Raw genomic sequence first — 19,678 nt, forward strand, 5'->3', positions numbered from 1 at the left:
TGCATAAAGTTGTTTACATCGCACCCCCCCCCCCCCAACTGTCGGGTACCAGACAGTTCGTCGGTGAAACAGAAAGAATGGCCGAGAGTCAGGGAACGCGTTTCCCCCGGTGGCAGGAAACGCCCACCGTTAACAGAGCTCGTCCCGACTGCTCGCCACAGCCTGGTTCGAAAAACGACTGAGCCGCGGGCCACTCGCTGCTGCCTTTGTTTACCCGAGGTATCTGCGCCCGGCACACAAAGGCGGCCACGGCTGCGTCTCTGCAGCCTCGGTTCCACCCCTCCCCTGGCCAAACCCCAGGCAGCCGCCCTGAGAGCCCCCCACGGAGGGCGGCGGTCTGGAGACCTGGCGCTCTCGACAACCCATGCACTGCGACCATGCACGACGGGAACGGGATGCCCGGCCTCGAGTCTCTGCACGGGCCTCGAACGCAAAAGCGGCTCCGATACTCACTGCCTGTCCCGGTCGCCATGTTGGCCTCGACGTCTTCAACGCAAGCGAAGGGTGCGGGGAACTCTGGGAAATACGGTACCAGCGTCTGTTCGCGGTGCCTCCTGGGTAATGGGGGTGGGTCCGCCTTAGGGAATTTATTTATTTATTTTTTTAACTAACAAAGGACAGGGGTAGCCGCCGAAGCCTCAGGGAAGAAACGTCTAGATCTAGAGAGAAAGAGTTAAGTGAGACGAAGCCCACAGCCAACCGCTAAGGAAGTCCCGACAGTTGGTAACCCGGACCCACATTAGAAGCGAAGAGGTCAGCCAGAAGCAAACGGACTCCCGGCGGGCCCCGCCCCCTTGCCCTCCGCGGATTGGTGGCTTCAGACCTCGCTTTCTGATTGGCCGGACGGGCTCAGCGCGCAATTTAAAACATTGTCCGGGGAACAAAGCTGCGCCTCGTGGGCGGAGTTGTGCCCTCCGGTAGCGGGGAGTCCGGGTTCTGCGGCCGGGTGGGAGCTGGGACCGGAGAAGCAGCGAGGCAGGCCCCCTTCCGGTAAGTGCGATTGGGCCGGAGCCCCGTTTACCCGCTCTTGCCGGCGTGGCATAGTCCGCAGGACGCCCCTCCCCACCGCCCCCGTCCTCCGTAATCCCCGAGTTCTCTCCGTGGTCTTCGGAGCGAGGTTGGAAAAGTTCCCTAGGAATCCGAAACACACCTGCACCGGTGGGCCTCTAGACAGCCTCTGTGGAGCGCTTTTAGAGCTAGATTATCTCTCGGTGCCTGTTCGCCTCCAGAAATGCAGCCTCGGGCTGGCTTATTCTTCTCATTCTCTTCCCCTTGGCTGATAATAGTATAGAGTCGGTATGTCCTGAACAAGGTCATCCCCCTCACCAGGGGATTGTTTATTAACCTATAGGTTTGCAGTTTCTGTGCGTTAGTGGCCTTCTGCCCATCTACTCTTCACTTTATGTTTGTTTTTAGACGTTGGCTGACTCTCCTTGCCATGTCTCACGAGATCCTTTCTCCGCCAGCGGGCTTACTGTCCGATGAGGATGTTGTAGTCTCCCCCATGTTTGAATCAACAGTTGCAGATCTGAGGTCTGTGATCCGAAAGGACCTTTTGTCAGACTGCTCTGTCATCACCCCCTCTCTGGAGGACAAACAGGTAATGGAGTTGACTGGTTCTGGGGCAGAAAGTGATATCCTCAGCTTAATGGTTCTTTATGCAAGGTAGTATGAAAGCTGGGCGGTGGTGGCGCACGCCTTTAATCCCGACATGCGGGGGCAGAGGCAGGAGGATCTCTGAGTAGAGGCCAAAGCTGGGCCTTATGGCACACGCCTTTAATCACCTAAGGCAGGTGGATCTCTGAGGCCAGCCTGGTCTACATAATGAGTTAGTGCCAGAACAGCCAGGACTACACAGACCTTGTCTCGAAAAACCAAAACAAAAAGGGCAAAAAGAGTTTATACCCATAAGAATATTATTGGCATTATATTCATGTTAAATACAAGGATGGAGGGTGTGAGAGTGCATGTTTGGTATGTCCTGGGTTCAAGTCTCAGCACCACATGTAACTGTTTGCACAGAACCATGGTGGCCTTAACTAGGTAGAATGGAATTCATGTTTCAATAGTCATAGCTGCCATTGCTTCAGCCTTTCTTTTGTAAGGCCAAAGATATTTCATTATAGCACTATTCATGTTTGGGGCCAAGCCTTTGTTGGAGGGGGCTGCCCTATGCTTCACAAGATGTTTAGTAGCATTTCTGGCCTCTATCCACTAGACACAATACCTTTTCACTAATTAGAATTCAGTGTCCCTGGGAATACAGAGACAGTCTAAATATCTGCTGAATAAATGGAGTGACTGCTATTTAACTTCATTCTTCAGGTGAGTCACTAAGAACTTTGTTCATGGTCTCCCAATTACTAAATGATGAAATTGGGAATCAGATTCAGGCATGTCTATTCTTATTTGTTAGTGTTGTATGTATGTATATGTGGTGGGGATACACACATGTGGAAGCCAGGACAACTTTGTAGAGTCAGTTCTCTTCCTTTTTTTTTTTTTTTTTTGTCTGAGACAGGGTTTCTCTGTGTAGCCTTGGCTGTCTCTTCCATTATTATATGGAGTCGTGTGACTGAACTCAAGTTGGCAGGCTTGTTTAGCAAGCTGAGCCATCTTGCTAACCCAGTTTTCATTATTGAGCTTTGAAAAAAAAAATGTTTATCAGAGCTGGAGAGATGGCTCAGGGTTAAGAACCCTTCCTACACTTCCAAAGGACCCAAGTTAAAGAAACAAAAATTATTTATTTTGAAGTAGTCTTTGTAGTCAAGACTGGCTTTAAATTTCTGATTCCCCATCTCTTTTTACTTCTGGGTGTTGCAATTACACACAACCATGCCTGGTGCATATTGGTTTTCAAACATCAACCGATTCTAACTCAGATCACTGATAGAGCAAGCCAGATTTTCAGGACAGTGATGAGACAGGAGGGTAACAAAGTTCACGTGAGCAAGAATGATTGTGGAGCCAAAGAATAGTTGCACAGGCCACTTAAGGTGGAATGAGGGGTTGATAACATGCTTTCTAGGAACTGGGATGTTTGCCCATTTGCTTAACTCTGTGTCCTGGCTGGAATCTGTTACAGGTTCCATTTGAGGACACTGCAGAAAAAGTGAAAGTTTACCTTCGAATCAGACCCTTCTTAACTTCTGAGTTGGACCGACAGGAAGACCAGGTGAGGATTTAAGGTGGACCGGTGTAGTACAAAAGAGGCTCCCTAGGAATGCTTCTTTACCATGCTGATCTCACTTTCTACCTTCTCAGGGCTGTGTCCGTATTGAGACTACAGAAACCCTTATGCTGCAAGCACCCAAAGACTCCTTTGCCTTGAAGAGCAACGAGAGGGGAATTGGTCAGGCCACCCACAAATTCACCTTTTCCCAGGTACACAATACTGGGGTATGAACATAGACCCAACACTTAGGGGAAAGTGTATTTCTTTGTTAAAAGAGTTCTGCCTGAGTGTGAGTTCTTTATGTGCATTCCCTGCCACTGACTGATGCTATAATTACCAGTAGCTCTTTTCCCTGGTAAGAATACTGTGGCTCATATCACAGTGAAGGTAATCTTCTGAAGCCCGAGCGCTAGTGAGTGGGAAGACAGTATTGGGATCTAGAGCCATCCGTCTCCAAACCCATGCGTCACAATAGCACTCCTTAAGTATTTAATTTGGAAGAAAGGGACTAGCGGAGAGTGGCTGAATCTTCTGCGTTTAGAAACAGCTGGAATCCAGCAGGAAAACCTGCTTGAGTGGTCCCCAGAGAAGAAATACACCTACTAGTCCTACAGAGGAAACATGTGGCAGATGACGTGTGGCCTCTGACAGACAGGTCTGTTTCTAGATATTTGGGCCAGAAGTGGGACAAGCGTCCTTCTTCAACCTGACGGTGAAGGAGATGGTAAAGGATGTACTCAAAGGGCAGAACTGGCTCATATACACATATGGAGTCACCAACTCGGGGAAAACCTACACAATTCAAGGTTAGTAAGCTTCAGCAGGGTTGCTAACCAGCATCTAATGGTTGTCTTTATCTTTTGATGCCCTGAGTGAAAGTTATTATCTCGGATATTCTTCTAGGTACTTCTAAGGACGGGGGGATCCTGCCCCGGTCTCTGGCTCTCATCTTTAATAGTCTCCAAGGCCAACTTCATCCAACACCTGATCTGAAGCCCTTGCTCTCCAATGAGGTGATCTGGCTAGACAGCAAGCAGATTCGCCATGAGGAAATGAAGAAGCTGTCCTTGCTAACTGGAGGTCTCCAAGAGGTGAAGTACTCATGAAGCTGGGATAAGGGTACAGATTTCAGGAAAGATTTGTGCTTATCTTCTCTCCATGCCCCTGCAGGAGGAGCTGTCCACCTCCTTGAAGAAACGTGTCCCTCTAGACAGTCGGATAGGCGCCAGCACCAGCTCTGACAGTGGCATCGCTGGGCTCTCCTCCACCAGCCAGCTCACCAGCAGCAGCCAGCTGGATGGTACGTACCATGAGTGGGCTCTGTGCTGGGCAATAGTGGGGTCCCACTCCCTATACCTGGCAGCTCTAAGGGGTATAGGGCAGAGATGGCAACCTGAACCCCATCGTTTGAAGTTCCTATAGACCAAGGCAAGATGAAATGCTCCATGGTTAATGACCTACACATGGATTTTTCTCACAGAAACAAGTACTTCATGGGCACAGCCAGATACTGCCCCAGTAAGTGTGCCAGCAGACATCCGCTTCTCTGTCTGGGTCTCCTTCTTTGAGATCTACAATGAACTGCTTTATGACCTGTTAGAACCACCTAGCCATCAGCATAAGAGACAGACGCTGCGGCTGTGCGAGGATCAAAACGGCAATCCTTACGTGAAAGGTGCGCAAAGGTCGAGGGCGTTGGGGGAGACCTGGAGGGACGTGTAGGGAAACTAGAAAGTGCTAAGTGTCCCCACCTTTCCTTCTTGCCCCCAGACCTCAATTGGATTCATGTTCGAGATGTTGAGGAAGCCTGGAAGCTCTTGAAAGTAGGCCGTAAGAACCAGAGTTTTGCCAGCACCCACCTGAACCAGAACTCTAGTCGCAGGTGAGTTGTGAGAATGAACTCTTCCCTGTGCCTAGGAAGCTCTAGCCCTCCACCTGATAGAACACGGAAGACGTTATAGTGACTCTTCTCCTTTCCTTTTCAGTCACAGCATTTTCTCAATCAGAATCTTGCACCTTCAAGGAGAAGGGGATATAGTGCCCAAGATCAGTGAGTAAGTTCTCCTTCCCACTTAGAAATCTGAGCATCTTGGCCATCTGGTGTGAGGGCCAAAGGGAACTTCTCAAAGGAATTAGCGTTCTCCTTCCTTGCGTACAAAAAAATTGGTAGGCCCTCCCCTAACAGGGTTACATAATAAGGTACGAGTGCCTGACATCAGATCCTACACGTTCTTCCATGCAGACTGTCACTCTGTGACTTGGCTGGCTCAGAGCGCTGCAAAGACCAAAGGAGTGGGGAACGGCTAAAGGAGGCAGGGAACATTAACACTTCCCTGCACACCCTGGGCCGCTGCATTGCTGCCCTGCGGCAAAATCAGCAGAACAACAGGTGAGCTGGAGGCTAGGGTGCCCGGGGCTTGGCGATTTGGTCTGTTCTAGGTCACCCCTGAGGACCGGCTGCAGTTGTGTTGTTCAGTTCACAATGCTGTTTATCTGATTTGTGCAAGGTCAAAGCAGAACCTGATTCCTTTCCGGGACAGCAAGTTGACTCGTGTGTTCCAAGGCTTCTTCACAGGTCGAGGCCGTTCCTGTATGATTGTCAATGTGAACCCCTGTGCCTCTACCTATGACGAGACTCTTCATGTGGCCAAGTTCTCAGCCCTTGCCAGCCAGGTGTGAAACTGTAGGGATGGTGATTGTCCTTACTTTGGACAGGCAACCTTAAGATAGCTCTTAGGAACTAGTTAAGGAGTCCAGTAAGGTTTTTTCTTTTCCTCCTCCAGCTTGTGCATGCCCCGCCTGTGCATTTGGGGATCCCATCCCTGCAATCGTTCATCAAGGAGCACAGTCTTCAGGTATCCCCTGGCTTAAAGAAAGGGGGCACAGCTGACTCAGGCCTCGATGACCAGCCTGAAAACGACGCTGACATCTCCATGTATGGCAAGGAGGTGAGACGACGAGAAGGCTCCGGGCTAGCAGCCCCACAGGGTGTTCGGATGGGTTTGGGTCTTTGACTGCAGGGATCTGAAGATCTCAGACAGATGTGTTCTGCCTAGGAGCTCCTGCAGGTGGTGGAAGCCATGAAAACACTGCTCGTAAAAGAACGGCAAGAGAAGCTGCAGTTGGAGATGCAGCTCCGTGAGGAAATTTGCACCGAGATGATAGAGCAGATGCAGCAGCGGGAGCAGTGGTGCAGGTACTGCAGGACGACCCCGCTGCCGGGTTCCCTGTGTCCCAGGCCGATGGGGACACTGGGTCTGTCCCTCAGCAGTGGTGCAGGTACTGCCGGACGGACGGCCCCGCTGCTGGGTTCTCTGTGTCCAAGGCTGATGGGGACACTGGGTCTGTCCCTCAGCAGTGGTGCAGGTACTGCCAGACGACCCCGCTGCTGGGTTCTCTGTGTCCCAGGCCGATGGGGACACTGGGTCTGTCCCTCAGCTGCCCTCCGCAGAAGCCTCACTGCCCTTTTCTGTAGTGAGCATCTGGACAACCAGAAGGAACTGTTGGAGGAGATGTATGAAGAGAAGCTAAAGATCCTGAAGGAATCGCTGACAAGTTTCTACCAAGAAGAGATTCAGGTGAGTTTGCCCCAACCGGTCCCTGCTGCCACACGGACTAACATCACTTGGTTGTCTGAGATAAACACATTTTTACTTTTATTTCTTTACTGATTGATTGGGTTTTGTGAGACAGGGTTTCTCTGTATAACAGTCCTGGTTGTCCTGGAACTCATTCTGTAGACCAGGCTGGCCTTGAACTCAGAGATCCACCTGCCTCAGCCTCTGCCTCCTGAGTAGTGAGACTGAAGGTGTGTGCCACCACACCCAGCTTATTTATTTATTTTTTGAGATAGGGTCTCACTATTTTATCTCTGTCTGGCCTGGAATTCCTATGTAGACCTGGCTGACCTCAAACTCAGAGACCCATCTGCCTCTGCCTCCCGAGTGCTGAGATTAAAGGTGTGCCACCACACCTAGCGAAGTTTTATAGACTCTAGTAAAAACAGGAATATATAACTCATTTTTCTTCATCTCCCTTATGCCTGTAGTTATTGAGTTTAAATTCAGGGTGCAGGGCTTAGCGTCAAGTTTTATGTTCATTTAATCTGGTCCTTTGGCATTTTTCTGACGCTAGACAGAATGGTGCTCTCTGCTTCCCTCTTAGGAACGGGATGAAAAAATCGAAGAGCTAGAAACCCTCTTGCAGGAAGCCAAACGGCAGCCAGCGGCGGCCCAACAGTCGGGGTCTGGACTGTCCCTAGTACGGCGGTCACAAAGGCTGGCAGCTTCTGCCTCCACTCAGCAGCTCCAGGAAACGAAAGCTAAACTAGAGCAATGCAAAGCAGAGCTAAGCTCCACCACTGAAGGTGAGGAGGGAAGGCAGGAGCCGGACGGTGCTAGTGGGTGAGCGAAGAGCGGGTAGTCCAAGCTCCATCTTCCCACATCTTACTCCAGGATGCACACGCCTCACTTTGTCTACTTGCTACTGTTACAGAGGTACGCCCAAAGCTGAGAAAGCCATGTATTAAATGTATTTGTATTGTTTCCCTCTCTCAGAGCTGCAGAAGTATCAGCAAATGTTAGAACCACCACCGACAGCCAAGCCCTTCATCGCTGATGTGGATAAGAAGTTAGAGGAGGGCCAGAAGGTATTTAACCTTTCTCTGTTATCAAAGCCCTTTATCGGGAATTTATGGGAGAAGAGGTTTTTGTGCTTGTTTTGGTTTTTTGTGTTAAGAGTCCTGAGGAATGGTTATTTCATTCAGAAAACCAGCTTTGTTTTGTTTTATATTTATTTATTTGTGTGTGGTAATGTGGAAGCCACGTGGGCTCCATGTGGATTCCTGGGATTTAGCTCAGACTGTCAAGCTTGGGGGGCAAGTGCCCTCACCAGCTAAGCCATTTCACCAGCCCCCAGCCTTCCTGTCTTCAAACGGCTGCCGTGGCTGATTTTGGCCACAACCTGACTCCTACCCTTTCAGAATATAAGGATGCTCCGGACTGAGCTTCAGAAACTAGAGCAGTCTCTCCAGTCAGCAGAGCGGGCCTGCTGCCACAGCACGGGGGCAGGAAGGCTTCGGCAAGCCTTGACCACCTGCGATGACATCCTCATCAAACAGGTGAGTGCAACCTCAGGACCCTCCTTCCAGCCCACGCCAGTGTGTGTGTGAGAAGGGAACCGAGAACAGAAGAGAAAAATGAAGCCAATGCCATGTTGGGGGTGGGACTCGGGGCTTCATGTATGCTAAGCAGGCATCTACCACTGAACTGTGACATTTCCTGATGACGTGTCTTGATGGCAGAAATCTTAAATGCTAAATAAAAATGTATAATTTTTAGACTGAACATGGCACTTGATACCTAGGGACAGGCTGGAAGTTCTGGTATTTGTTTTTTAGAAGATGATAGGGTCTCACTATGTAGCCCTGGCCGGCCTAGAACACACAAAAAACTGGGATTAAAAGTATGTACTACCATACCCACCAAAGATTCAAACATTTTCTCTAACTTTCGTTTCTTAGAACCAGACCCTGGCTGAGCTACAGAATAACATGATGCTAGTGAAACTAGACCTTCGGAAAAAGGCCGCCTGCATCGCCGAGCAGTATCACACCGTGCTGAAACTCCAAGGCCAGGCTTCTTCCACTAAAAAGCGGCTGGGAACAAACCAGGAAAACCAGCAACCAAATCATCAACCCCCAGGAAAGAAACCATTCCTTCGAAACTTACTTCCCCGAACACCCACCTGCCAAAGTTCAACAGACAGTGGTGGCCCTTATACACGGATCTTGCGCTCACGGCACTCTCCTTTGCTCAGATCTCCTTTTGGCAAAAAATACTAACGTGGGGATGAAGCTGCACCCTTGTTGCTCTAAGGGTGGTCAGCTGATCAGCTTATAAGTCTCCTAAGTTTCAGCACAGATATATATATATATATACATATATGTACCCTGAACTGCATCCAAAATTATTGTATTATAATCACCTATATAACCTTGGTTTTTTCATGCACAAATATTATACTGAATAAAGACATTGTTTATGCTTTTATTTGGATACCAAACTTAGAAAAATATAAAAAAGGGGACAGAAACTGATATAAATACCACCTAGCCCGTTGGACCCTTGGACAGGAACAGCAATGGGAACCAGCCTAAGGTGCACTATGAAATGAGTCAAATGGCAAAAGTATTCCAAATGTGTGGTTGGTTGGTTGGTTGGTTGGTTGGTTGGTTGGTTGGTTGGTTGGTTGGTGTTTTTCGACAGGTCTTACTATGTAGCTCTGACTGGCCTGGAATTTGCTGTGTGGATAGCTAGCCTCAAAACATCCACCTGCCTATCTCCAAAATGCTAGGATTAAAGACATGCACCACTATGCCCAGCTAATTCTTCTTTATAAATGAAGTCTCAAAAGTAAGAGGGAAATAAAAATGTCTGAGCACAAGGAAGGCTACATCCTGAACACAGAATGATCAATAGCATCATACAGCACAAACATAACAAACATCAAAGTGTGTTTGAAACCTACAAGAACAGAAGGATTCCCTCCACCTTGTAGATAAGGTTGGAAACAGTATTCTTTTGGAGATAAAAGAAAAAAACAATTGCTTCAAGCATTTACTAAAAGATCCAGCATGAATTTTAATATCTGAAATAAAAAAATTACTTCCAAATGTCCATGAAGTTATCTGGTCTCCTTGTGTTTTCTCATCAGGGTAGAGTTAATGCTATAGCCACCTTTGCCCTCAATAGGAGCCACAGTTCATGCTCATTGAGACTTCCTTTGAAAACTCGCCCGAAGAACATATGGATAGCTACACTCGATTTAAATCTAGTCTCTGACATCAGATCGGAGGCCACACAGCAAAATGAAGGTCATTCTGGCCAGGCCTCATGGCATATGCCTGTAATCCCATCATGAGGAAGGCTGAGGCAGGAAGACCCCAGCCTAGGCTACAGAGAAACCCTGTCTTTAAAAAGGAAAAAAGAGGTCGTCACAGGCTGACACCTGGCCTTCCTACTGTCAGAGGACAAGCAGGCCTCTGACGCCCTTCTTGCCTATCCCACCCCAGCAGCATTAGAACCTTGTCTCTAGAGCGTCACTTGTGGTAAAGTGCTGTAAAAGGGATTGTTGGAGGTGGGGAGACTGGGAAGGCCAAGACCTGCTATTCTGAATAGAAGGAGAAGTGCTGGCTGGCAGAGGACAGTGCCTGTCCCCGCCATACTTCTGTCTGCCTCTGAAGGTGATTCCATAGGCTGTCCCCACAGCTGTTTCTATCTGTAAAAATGAGAAGAGCTTAGGTCCTCGGGAGAACAGATGTGGCCGTTCTTTACTGGAGGTAAGGCTTAATACTGGTCTAGCTGACTCGAGCGGCGTCCACTACGGAGTGACTGAAGACAGGTTGAGTGGAGACACTCTGCGGGTGGGGGTGTTGTTTGCAGACAGGGAGGAAGGGAGGAAGAAGGTGCCCGGCGTGTCGGTGCTGGCCGCCTCCCCTTGGTTTCGCAGCTGGAGGATCTGGCGGAGCAAAGCCTTACCTTCTTCCCGGGTCTGAAACAAAGTCACAGCCGTTTCAAAATGGGTTCAATGCTATGCTCAAAGCTGGTGAGTAAAACACAGAACATTCCTTACAAATAAAGGGAGTCTTGCCCCCTTAAAGGAAAAGGAACTGTTCAATGGACGACTCCCACAAGTCAAACGAAGCTCCCCTACCCACCTTCTAAAGACATACGTTTTGGCCGAAAATCTAACCCTTTTGAAATCCAACACTCACATCGTTGAATGCACAACACTTCTGGGCACAAGTTGAAGCTTCGTCCCACAGCTTGCACTTGAAATAGTACTGGGCCAGATAGCGGAAGGCTGTGCTCTCCTCCAGGTGCTCCACTACTTCCTAGATAAGGAAAGCAGACATGACTGAGGTGACAAGGACCCGTCAGGGACACAGCTCTCGTGCTCGGACACATACCCCACAGGAATAGATATCCTGGATGTATTTGATGTAACACTGGGCAGCCTGCTCTGACTCAGTCAACTGTTCATGAAGCCTACAAAAGAAATTGGGCTTTAAATCAAAGACCACACAGTAAGTCAGAGATTGAAAGTAAAATGTGATTAAAACCAGAAATGACATATAAACAAGTAAATTTTAACATACCATGTTGAGACCCAGAAGATGATTAGTACCTATCAAATAGTTACTATGGTGCATGCCTTCAATCAATTCCCCCAAGCACTCAGGAGGCAGAGGCAGGTGGATCTCTGTGAGTTCAAGGCCAGCCTGGTCTACAGGCAGTTCTAGGATAGCCAGGGCTACACACACAGAGAAACCCTGTCTTAAAAAACCAAAACCAAAACAATAAAAACAAAAAAAGCAAGCAAGGTGTCTCCCAGGACTACATAGTAGGACTTTGTCTCAAAAAGAAAGAAAAAAGGTAGTTATTTAAGGGCTGGGTAGGACGGCTCAGCAGTTAAAGGCACTTGAAGCAAAGCCTGAGAACTGGGTTCGATTCCCAGGACCCACGTAACAGTAGGAGTCAACGGACTCCCACCCACAAGATGTCCCCTGACCTCCACATGTATGTACCCACATACATATACACAATATATTTTTAAAACTTCTTTAGAAAGAGTAGTTAACTTAAACTGACAATTGGATAATATATCCTTGCAAAAATTTCCTGTTAATACTGGTAAGAATGAAAACTATAGCAAATAACTGACCACTTCTGAGCGACTCTCCCATGCACATAGGCCCTGATGCATGCTAGGCAAGTCCTCGACCACTGAACTACACTTCTAGTCCATGTACGTCTTTTTCAACTCATCTTTCATCTCTTGCCTAGTAGGACATCTATTTCCAATTCAAGGTGAAGTGGAACTCTATCTAGAGTCAAAGGCTAAAGCCAGAATATAACTTTGAGCCTAGCATGTATAAGGTCCTGCGTTCATCTACAACACAGAAATAAGAAAAGAGTGGTGCTCGATTGCAAAACCAGTATTTCCACACCCATGCCCATATTCCTATGTGACAGGACTTCAGGAAAAGCAACCCCAGTATCAGAAACAGTCACTCACTTCGCCAGCTTCACGAGAGCCATTTTCTCCACATCTCCCACAGCATACGCTCTCCAATAACACTGTCAAAGAATAAACCAGTCACTTCTGACTACTGCCCATGTGCAACAACGATCACATCAACGCTAAGGCCATGCAAGCCTTCTAGAAATGCAGGCTTGCACAATATAGAGCATTTTCCCTAACTATGATAGGTCCAGGCTACATGTAGACATCCACACTGATAATCTCAGCCTCCAGTTCTTTTATCCTATGCACCTACAAAATATTCAGACATTGCTATACACATAGATCAGAATAAGGGGGTGGGGGTGGAAATCACAGCATATACAGCTCAACCTCCTTCTAAACAGCAGGTTTCTGCTCAAATTCTCCAGGCCGAAATTTGAGGTACCTTTTTGGCTTCCACTAGTTGATTGAGTTTCTCATAACATTCTCCTAAGGCAACCAGCATACGAGAATCATTGGGACTATGAAAAAGAGTAACAAATGGTTAGAGCAAAGACTTTACCAATACCCCAAGTCCTCAATTGAAAGGTTACTCTCTACTATTTCCAATCTATGCAAGGACTTTTCTTCAATCAATGTTCCTTTAATTACATTACTTTGTGTTCATAATTATCCTATACACCCACTAGAAGAGACACTAAGTAAAAATGACTAGACCACACCCTTTAGGTCTGAGAGAGATGGTATCAGATGAACCCTTCCCACATAGTCAAGAAACCAACTTACCGCAGCTGGTGGGCCCGCCTATAGTAATAAAGGCAATAAAACGGCATCTTAAGGATTTCATAGGTCTGCCCAAGGCCATACCAAGCTCTGTAATCTCTCTTGTTGACCTCAATGGCATGTCTAAGAAAGACAAAACAGACAGAAACATGGCAAAAGAATTAAGGTTAGCAACACTAGGCTCACCAGAGGCTCCTGCTAACACAGCAGTCCGTTCCACTCACCCCTCCAAGCCATAGGCGCTCACCGGTAAGCTTGGATAGCAGCAGATGTGTTTTTCATTTCCATGTACTCATGACCCATCAATGTCCAGGCCCCGAGATACCTAGGATTCAACTTTAGGGCTCTCTGGAAATATAAAGCTGCTTTCTCATGCTGGGAGCGTAAGCTATAATAATTGCCTGATTTTAGAAAAAAAAAAAAAAAGATTCACAGTAAACACACACACACACATATAAATAAAAATAAATGGGCAGGAGAGATGGCTTGGTAGTTTAAGAACACTGGCTGCTCTTCCAGAGGACCCAGGTTCAATTCCTAGCACCCACATGGCAGCTCACATCTATCTGACACCCTCTTCTGGCCTCCTTTGTACCAGACACATACATACATACATACATAAATATACATATATATATACATACAGGCAAACACTAATAAACAAATAAACCCTTAAAAATAAATAAAAAGAAACATAAAAAATCAAAACCTGTTCCCTTCATTTCCTTATCTCATGTAGATAAGGCATTTATATACATTTTTGTAATCCTCGAACTCACAGAGATCCGCCTGCCTCTGCCTCTTGAGTGCTGGGATTAAAGGCATGTGCCACCACCACCCGATGGCCTGGCTGGATTTTTGTTTGTTTAGATTAGTGGTTCTAAACTATATATTTTAAACCTACACTTCAAAGGAATTTCTCAAAAGGACTAAAAAGGTAGAGCTCTCAGCTTCTTAACCAAGATCACAGCATTCTATTACAACTGTGTGTGAAAGGATAAATTGGTTTAGGATGCTGTAAAACCTACCTGTCTTACCATGAGTCATGAATGGATAAGAAAAATATGGTAGGCTGGGCAGTGGTGGCCAATGCCTTTAATCTCAGCACTTGGGTGTCAGAGGCAGGTAGATGTGAGTTCAAGACCAGCCAGGACTGTTATACAAGAGAAACCCTGTCTTGAAAAATCCAAAAAAAGGGGGCTGGGGAGATGGCTCAGAGGTTAAGAACACTGACTGTTCTTCCAGAGAACCTGAGTTCAATTCCCAGCAACCACGTGGTGGCTCACAACCATCTGTAATGAGATCTGGCGCCCTCTTCTGGCCTGCAGGGATACATGCAAGTATACATAACAAATAAATAAATCTTTAAAAAAAAAATTTAAAGAAATCAAAAGAAGGAAGAAGCAAACAAACATATTTTAGATCCGAACAATGGGACCCAATCCAGGAAGAAAAAGAATTACTTTAGATGCTACATTTGTCTCTCTCTCTCTTTTTTCTTTTTTCTTTTTTTTTTTCTTTTCTTTTTGATTTTTCGAGACAGGGTTTCTCTGTGTAGTTTTGGTGCCTATCCTGGACCTCGCTCTGTAGATCAGGCTGGCCTCGAACTCATAGAGATCCACCTGGTTCTGCCTCCCAGAGTGCTGGGATTAAAGGCCTGTGCCACTAACGCCCGGCTACATTTGTAAGTCTTTTTTTTTTTAGGTTTATTTATTTATTATGTATACAGAAGAGAATGCCAGATCTCTTTACAGATGGTTGTGAGCCACCATGTGGGTGCTGGGAATTGAACTCAGGACCTCTGGAAGAGCAGCCGGTGCTCTTAACCTCTGAGCCATCTCTCTAGCCCTACATTTGTAAGTCTTAAAAGCATGCGGATGAATGGGTGGCAAATGCCTTAAATCCTAGCATTTGGGAGGGAAAGGCAGGCAGAGCTCTGAGTTTGAGGCCACTCGGGTCTACAGAGTAAGCTCTAGGCAGCCAGTAAAAAAACAAAGGAAGGAAGGGAGAAAGAAGGAAAGAGGAAGGGAGAGAGGGAGAGAAAAAAAAATGCTAACTAAAAGAAATCAAGCACTAAGATTTTATTAACATTAAGTAGTATTCATTTACATAAAATTCTTGTAAGAGGCAAAATTATGAACTAGACAGCTAACCAGTGGCCTGGGGCAGCGAAAGGGGTTGACTGAAAACAGACAAATGAAAACTCTTGTGCTAATGGAGTCAGAGTGGAATGTTGCTGGCAAATTAAAGCAGGTAAATTGGGGCTGGAGAGATGGCTCAGAGGTTAATAGCACTGACTGCTCTTCCAGGGGTCCTGAGTTCAATTCCCAGCACCCACATGGCAGCTCACAACATTCTGTAACTCCAGGATCCAACACCCTCACAAATACATACAGGAAAAAAAAAGAAAAAAGAGAAAGAAAAGAAAAGCAGGTAAATCCTGTGGCTTGTTAACCTTTCCAACAAAGGGAAGTTTCTCCTTTTAAAGAACTAAAGCTGTCATGAGACTTGAAGGGTTGTCTTTTCTTTTTTTTTTTAACTGTATTTAGTTTTTCATTTATCGGTGCAGAGAATGAATTTGGGGCCTAGGCAAGCACTCTACTATTGAACGTCCAGTCCCCCCTGAAGGGGTTTTCATAACACACAGTTGAATGAGAAAAATAAAAGGCACGGGTGAGAATATCATTTGGACTACTTTTACAAAGCAAATAACCGTCACAAATCTGACAAGTGTGTATTTCTATATCAGCGAATGTCAACCTATGGGTTATGGGCCCTTGGGGTTCAAATGATCTTTTCACAGGGGTTGCCTAGGACCATTGGAAAACACAGACATAGTTATGAAGTAGCAACAGAAATAATTTTAGAGCCGGGCGGTGGTGGCTAGGCCTTTAATCCCTGCACTCGGGAGGCAGAGGCAGGCGGATCTCTGTGAGTTCGAGGCCACCCTGGTCTCCAAAGCAAGTTCCAGGAAAGGCGCAAAGCTACACAGAGAAACCCTGTCTCGAAAAAAACAAAATAATAATAATAATAATAACAATAATAATAATAATAATTTTAGGGTTGGGGTCACCACATCATGAGGAACTGTATTAAAGGGTCACAGCACTAGAAAGGCCGAGAACCACTGTTTTATATGGAATGAGAACACACTCAGATAAGTATTATAAAGAGGAAAAAGTGCAATAAACAAAATTCCACAAACTCCCCCTTTGGTTGGATACAGTGGCCCCACTCAGGAGGACGAGGCAGGTCTGCCTAGGAGCTGCAGGCCACCTTGGGGGACACAGTGAGTTCCAGTCCGTCTTGGCTATAGGTTGAGACGTTACCTCAAAAATCAAAATAAAATTTCCCTTAGGTATAAATCACACATACACAAATAAGCCAGCCAAACAGAGACTGCAATATGTATTATACTAACTTTCAGAGAGCATGAGATACTGTTAAGTAAGAAATGAAAATCTGAAGTAATTACACAGCAGATTCCATTTTGGTAAAACAACAAACAGTAACAAAAATTCTCTATATGTTTTTAAAATAGTTTTACTTTGTTTTATGAGAAATCAACTATATTCACAGTTTGTACTCTATGTCTGTTATTTAAATTCAAACTCAACTTCATGTTCACCTTGAAGAAATCAACAGGGTTGCTCTATAAAAATATCTTTGCCCTAGGCAAGGTGGCTCACGCCTTTAATCCCAGTACTTAGGAGGCAGAGGCAGGCGAATGTGTATGAGTTCCAGGTCAGCCTGGTCTATGTAGTCAGTTCCAGGACAGCAGGGGCTCCGGAGATAGACTATGTCATTTAAGAACAAAACAGAGCCGGCCGGTGGTGGCGCAAGCCTTTAATCCCAGCACTCGGGAGGCAGAGGCAGGTGGATCTCTGTGAGTTCGAGGCCAGCCTGGGCAGGACAGGTTCCAAAGCTACACAGAGAAACCCTGTCTCAAAAAAAGAAAAGGAAAGAAAAGAACAAAAAAGAACAAGGAGTGCACCTGCAATCTCAATGCTTGAGAGCAGTCAGGAGGTTAAGGTCACCCTCAGAGACAGAGTGAATCGTAGATATGAGATCACGTCTCAAAAACAACCAACCAAAACATTGGCTGGGCGGGGTAGCACCAGACTGCAGTCTTGGCCCTTGGGAGGTGATGGAAGAATCAGTAGTTCAAGGTCATCCTCCACTGGTTACATTTCGAGCTGAAAAAGGATGAAGCTAACTGAGAGAAGTGTCTCAAAAACACAAAAGCAAGCTGAACAGAGTTGAAAAGGTGCCTCAGCAGCTAAGGGTGCCTACTGCCCTTGCAGGGGACCTGGGTTTGATTCTTAGCTCCTGTGTCATGAGACCCCAGAGGGATCTGACACCTCTAGCCTCTGTGGTCACCTGTACTCACAGGCCAAGGTGTAAGCACAAACAAGTTTTTAAAATAAAAAAAATTGTTTTTGTTTTTCGAGACAGGGTTTCTCTGTGTAGCTTTGCGCCTTTCCTGGAACTCACTTGGTAGCCCAGGCTGGCCTTGAACTCACAGAGATCCGCCTGCCTCTGCCTCCCAAGTGCTGGGATTAAAGGCGTGTGCCACCACCGCCCTAAAATAAAAATTTAAGATGGACAATGGTGACAATTAGTAATACCTCTAAGATGGGTCTAAGTGCAGCTCATCAGTTCAGAGCATGGGCTACTGTTCCAAAAGACCAGGGTTCAATTTCCAGCACCCACATGGCTGCTCACAACTACCTATAACTCCAGTTCCAGGGGACCAAGCTCTTTTCTGGCCTCCAGGGACACCAGGTATACACACAGTACACGGACATACACACAAGCAAATATACACATAAAATTTAAAATTAAAAACAGAAAAAAGAAAAAACAAAACAAAACAGCCAGGTGTGGTGGCACATGCCTTTAATCCCAGCACTTGGGAGGCAGAGGCAGGGGGATCTCTGTGAATTCGAGGCAGCCCTGTCTATAGAGCGAGATCCAGGACAGCCAGGGCTACACAGAGAAACCCCATCTTGAAAAACCAAAAAAGAAAAGAAAAAAGAAAAAGTCCTCTAGGATGGCTCAGAGGTTAAAGGAACTTGCTACCAGGCCTGATGACTGACATTTGATCCCTGGGACCCACATGGTACAACTTCTTCACGTTGTCCTCAGACCACACCACATGTGCACCTTGGCACACACATCTTGGTACACACATGCATGCACACACAGACACAGACACAGACACAGACACAGACACAGACACACACACACACACAAACACACACACAAAGAAAGAAATATAGTAAAAGTAATCATAAAAACAGGTCTAATGAGATGAGTTTTAGCCAGATAGTCTATATAACTGTTTGAGCTTAGATTCAGAAACAGATCCTATCTCAAAAAAAATCAAGGTAGAGCCAAGTGTGGTAGCTCTGTCTTGACCTTTAATCCCAACATCCAGGAGGAAAATAAATACAGGCTATCTATGTGAGTTCAAGAACAGCCTGGTCTACACAGCAAGTTCCAGAGCTATATATAGACACTTTGTCTCAAAAAGAAAAATATGGTGATATTTCATTTGTACTGAAATGTGATTTTATTTGTATGTTAATAAATAAAGTTGCCTGGGGGTCAGAGCTAATAGCAAGCCATAGCAGAAGCTGGGCAGTGGTGGCACACACCTTTAATCCAGATCACATGACAGGCAGACCTCTGTGTGTTTAAGGATACAGCCAGCATGGAGACACATGCCTTTAATCTCAATACCAACCATAGAGACCTAGAGGTCTGTATAGACAGGCAGTGATGAGGTCATGTGATTGGGTATACAACCAATAAGAAGGCAGAACAGAAAGTCAATAAAAAGACAGACACACAGGAAGTAGGTCTCTTGCTGAGGGGAAGGACAGCAGCGGCAGGAAGGGTAAGAAGGCGGTTTTAAGTCTCAGCTCTCAGCTACTGCTCTGACCTCTTGGGCTTTTAACTCTGCATTTGGCTCTGTGTTTCTTATTTAATAAGAATGTTCATCTACAGAAAAGAGATAGATTAAAAGAAATAAAAGTGGCTAACTCTCACCAATTACACAGCATGTTTCTACTCGGTATTTATCAATTTCACAGAGGTTATGGGCCAGATAACTCAATTCAGACTTCATGCTCTGGGGATAAAAAAGAGGAAGACCACATGAGCCCGAAAAAGCACCCCAAAGTTGGTTTTCTTTAGCTAACGCAAACATGATATCTAATCCAGGAGCTTCATCAAGCTCAATCGAGAGAAACAAATTACCCGGACGTAAAGAAGATTAGAGAATGTGTCCATATTTTCAATCCTGTAAGGATCTTGTTTCCTCAGCTCATTAAAAATAGAAAGGGCTTTGTCGATATCTGCAAAAAGAAAGCAGAGTTCAAACCCCAACTGACTGTACCCCGAGTCCGCCAGCACTCCAGCATCTTAGTCACCCACCTCTGATATTGTGATAGGCAACTGCGATCTGGGAAACGATGTATGAGCTCTTGGAAAAGCCCACATCAATGAGATGCTGATACTTCTGCAGGGCCTCCTCTATCAGCTGCAATTCTGTGTATATGTGAGCCAGGAAGAATTCTTTCATCCAGGTGTCGGGTAAAGACAGGAACTTCAGCTAGCACCCAGAGAGAGGGACACATTTAGTATAATCTGATCTTTCTCCCAAAACAACACCAAAAAAAGAGCATT

General features: G+C 46.1%; 3 protein-coding genes across 26 annotated transcripts in view; 1 reads left to right on the top strand and 2 right to left on the bottom strand.

Moving 5' to 3' along the window:
* Positions 1 to 587, bottom strand: part of Brd8 (bromodomain containing 8) — a 47,170-nt gene extending 46,583 nt beyond the window's left edge. For 19 of the 22 annotated variants that reach the window (XR_013046026.1, XR_006065620.2, XR_013046025.1 and 16 more), the window contains exon 1: positions 454 to 587. Coding sequence is in view for 16 of the 22 variants with exons in the window: in XM_076554955.1 (XP_076411070.1) it covers positions 454 to 472 (19 nt within the window). In the remaining 6 variants the exon portion in view is untranslated. The remainder of the gene's footprint in view (positions 1 to 453) is intronic. The other 3 variants (XM_076554956.1, XM_076554949.1, XM_042264025.2) reach the window with 1 other exon arrangement.
* Kif20a (kinesin family member 20A) lies at positions 1 to 9,852 on the top strand. Of its 3 annotated transcripts, none has more exons than XM_042264028.2 (19): positions 1 to 504; positions 1,417 to 1,600; positions 3,086 to 3,175; positions 3,265 to 3,384; positions 3,843 to 3,981; positions 4,079 to 4,266; positions 4,346 to 4,475; positions 4,656 to 4,850; positions 4,946 to 5,057; positions 5,161 to 5,229; positions 5,418 to 5,564; positions 5,683 to 5,848; positions 5,959 to 6,123; positions 6,232 to 6,371; positions 6,651 to 6,753; positions 7,340 to 7,541; positions 7,732 to 7,823; positions 8,157 to 8,294; positions 8,697 to 9,852. In XM_042264028.2, the coding sequence occupies exons 1-19, from the start codon at positions 365 to 367 to the stop codon at positions 9,015 to 9,017; spliced, it is 2,841 nt and encodes a 946-aa protein (XP_042119962.2). In that variant the 5' UTR covers positions 1 to 364; the 3' UTR covers positions 9,018 to 9,852. The 3 variants fall into 3 exon arrangements, with proteins under 3 accessions (XP_042119962.2, XP_042119964.2, XP_042119963.2); XM_042264030.2 differs by having other exon boundaries at positions 2 to 219; XM_042264029.2 differs by lacking the exon at positions 1 to 504 and adding an exon at positions 617 to 990.
* The window catches only part of Cdc23 (cell division cycle 23), a 22,541-nt gene continuing 12,065 nt past the window's right edge, over positions 9,203 to 19,678 (bottom strand). Inside the window, exons 8-17 of the mRNA XM_042264031.2 lie at positions 19,427 to 19,604; positions 19,250 to 19,347; positions 19,040 to 19,121; positions 13,233 to 13,386; positions 12,989 to 13,108; positions 12,648 to 12,723; positions 12,254 to 12,315; positions 11,145 to 11,223; positions 10,950 to 11,069; positions 9,203 to 10,726 (exon numbers count right to left, since the gene is read on the bottom strand). Coding sequence (XP_042119965.1) covers positions 10,556 to 10,726; positions 10,950 to 11,069; positions 11,145 to 11,223; positions 12,254 to 12,315; positions 12,648 to 12,723; positions 12,989 to 13,108; positions 13,233 to 13,386; positions 19,040 to 19,121; positions 19,250 to 19,347; positions 19,427 to 19,604 — 1,140 coding nt within the window. The 3' untranslated portion in view covers positions 9,203 to 10,555. The remainder of the gene's footprint in view (positions 10,727 to 10,949; positions 11,070 to 11,144; positions 11,224 to 12,253; positions 12,316 to 12,647; positions 12,724 to 12,988; positions 13,109 to 13,232; positions 13,387 to 19,039; positions 19,122 to 19,249; positions 19,348 to 19,426; positions 19,605 to 19,678) is intronic.

The sequence above is a fragment of the Peromyscus maniculatus genome, chromosome 19, assembly GCF_049852395.1.
Source record: "Peromyscus maniculatus bairdii isolate BWxNUB_F1_BW_parent chromosome 19, HU_Pman_BW_mat_3.1, whole genome shotgun sequence".
NCBI classification, from domain to species: domain Eukaryota; kingdom Metazoa; phylum Chordata; class Mammalia; order Rodentia; family Cricetidae; genus Peromyscus; species Peromyscus maniculatus.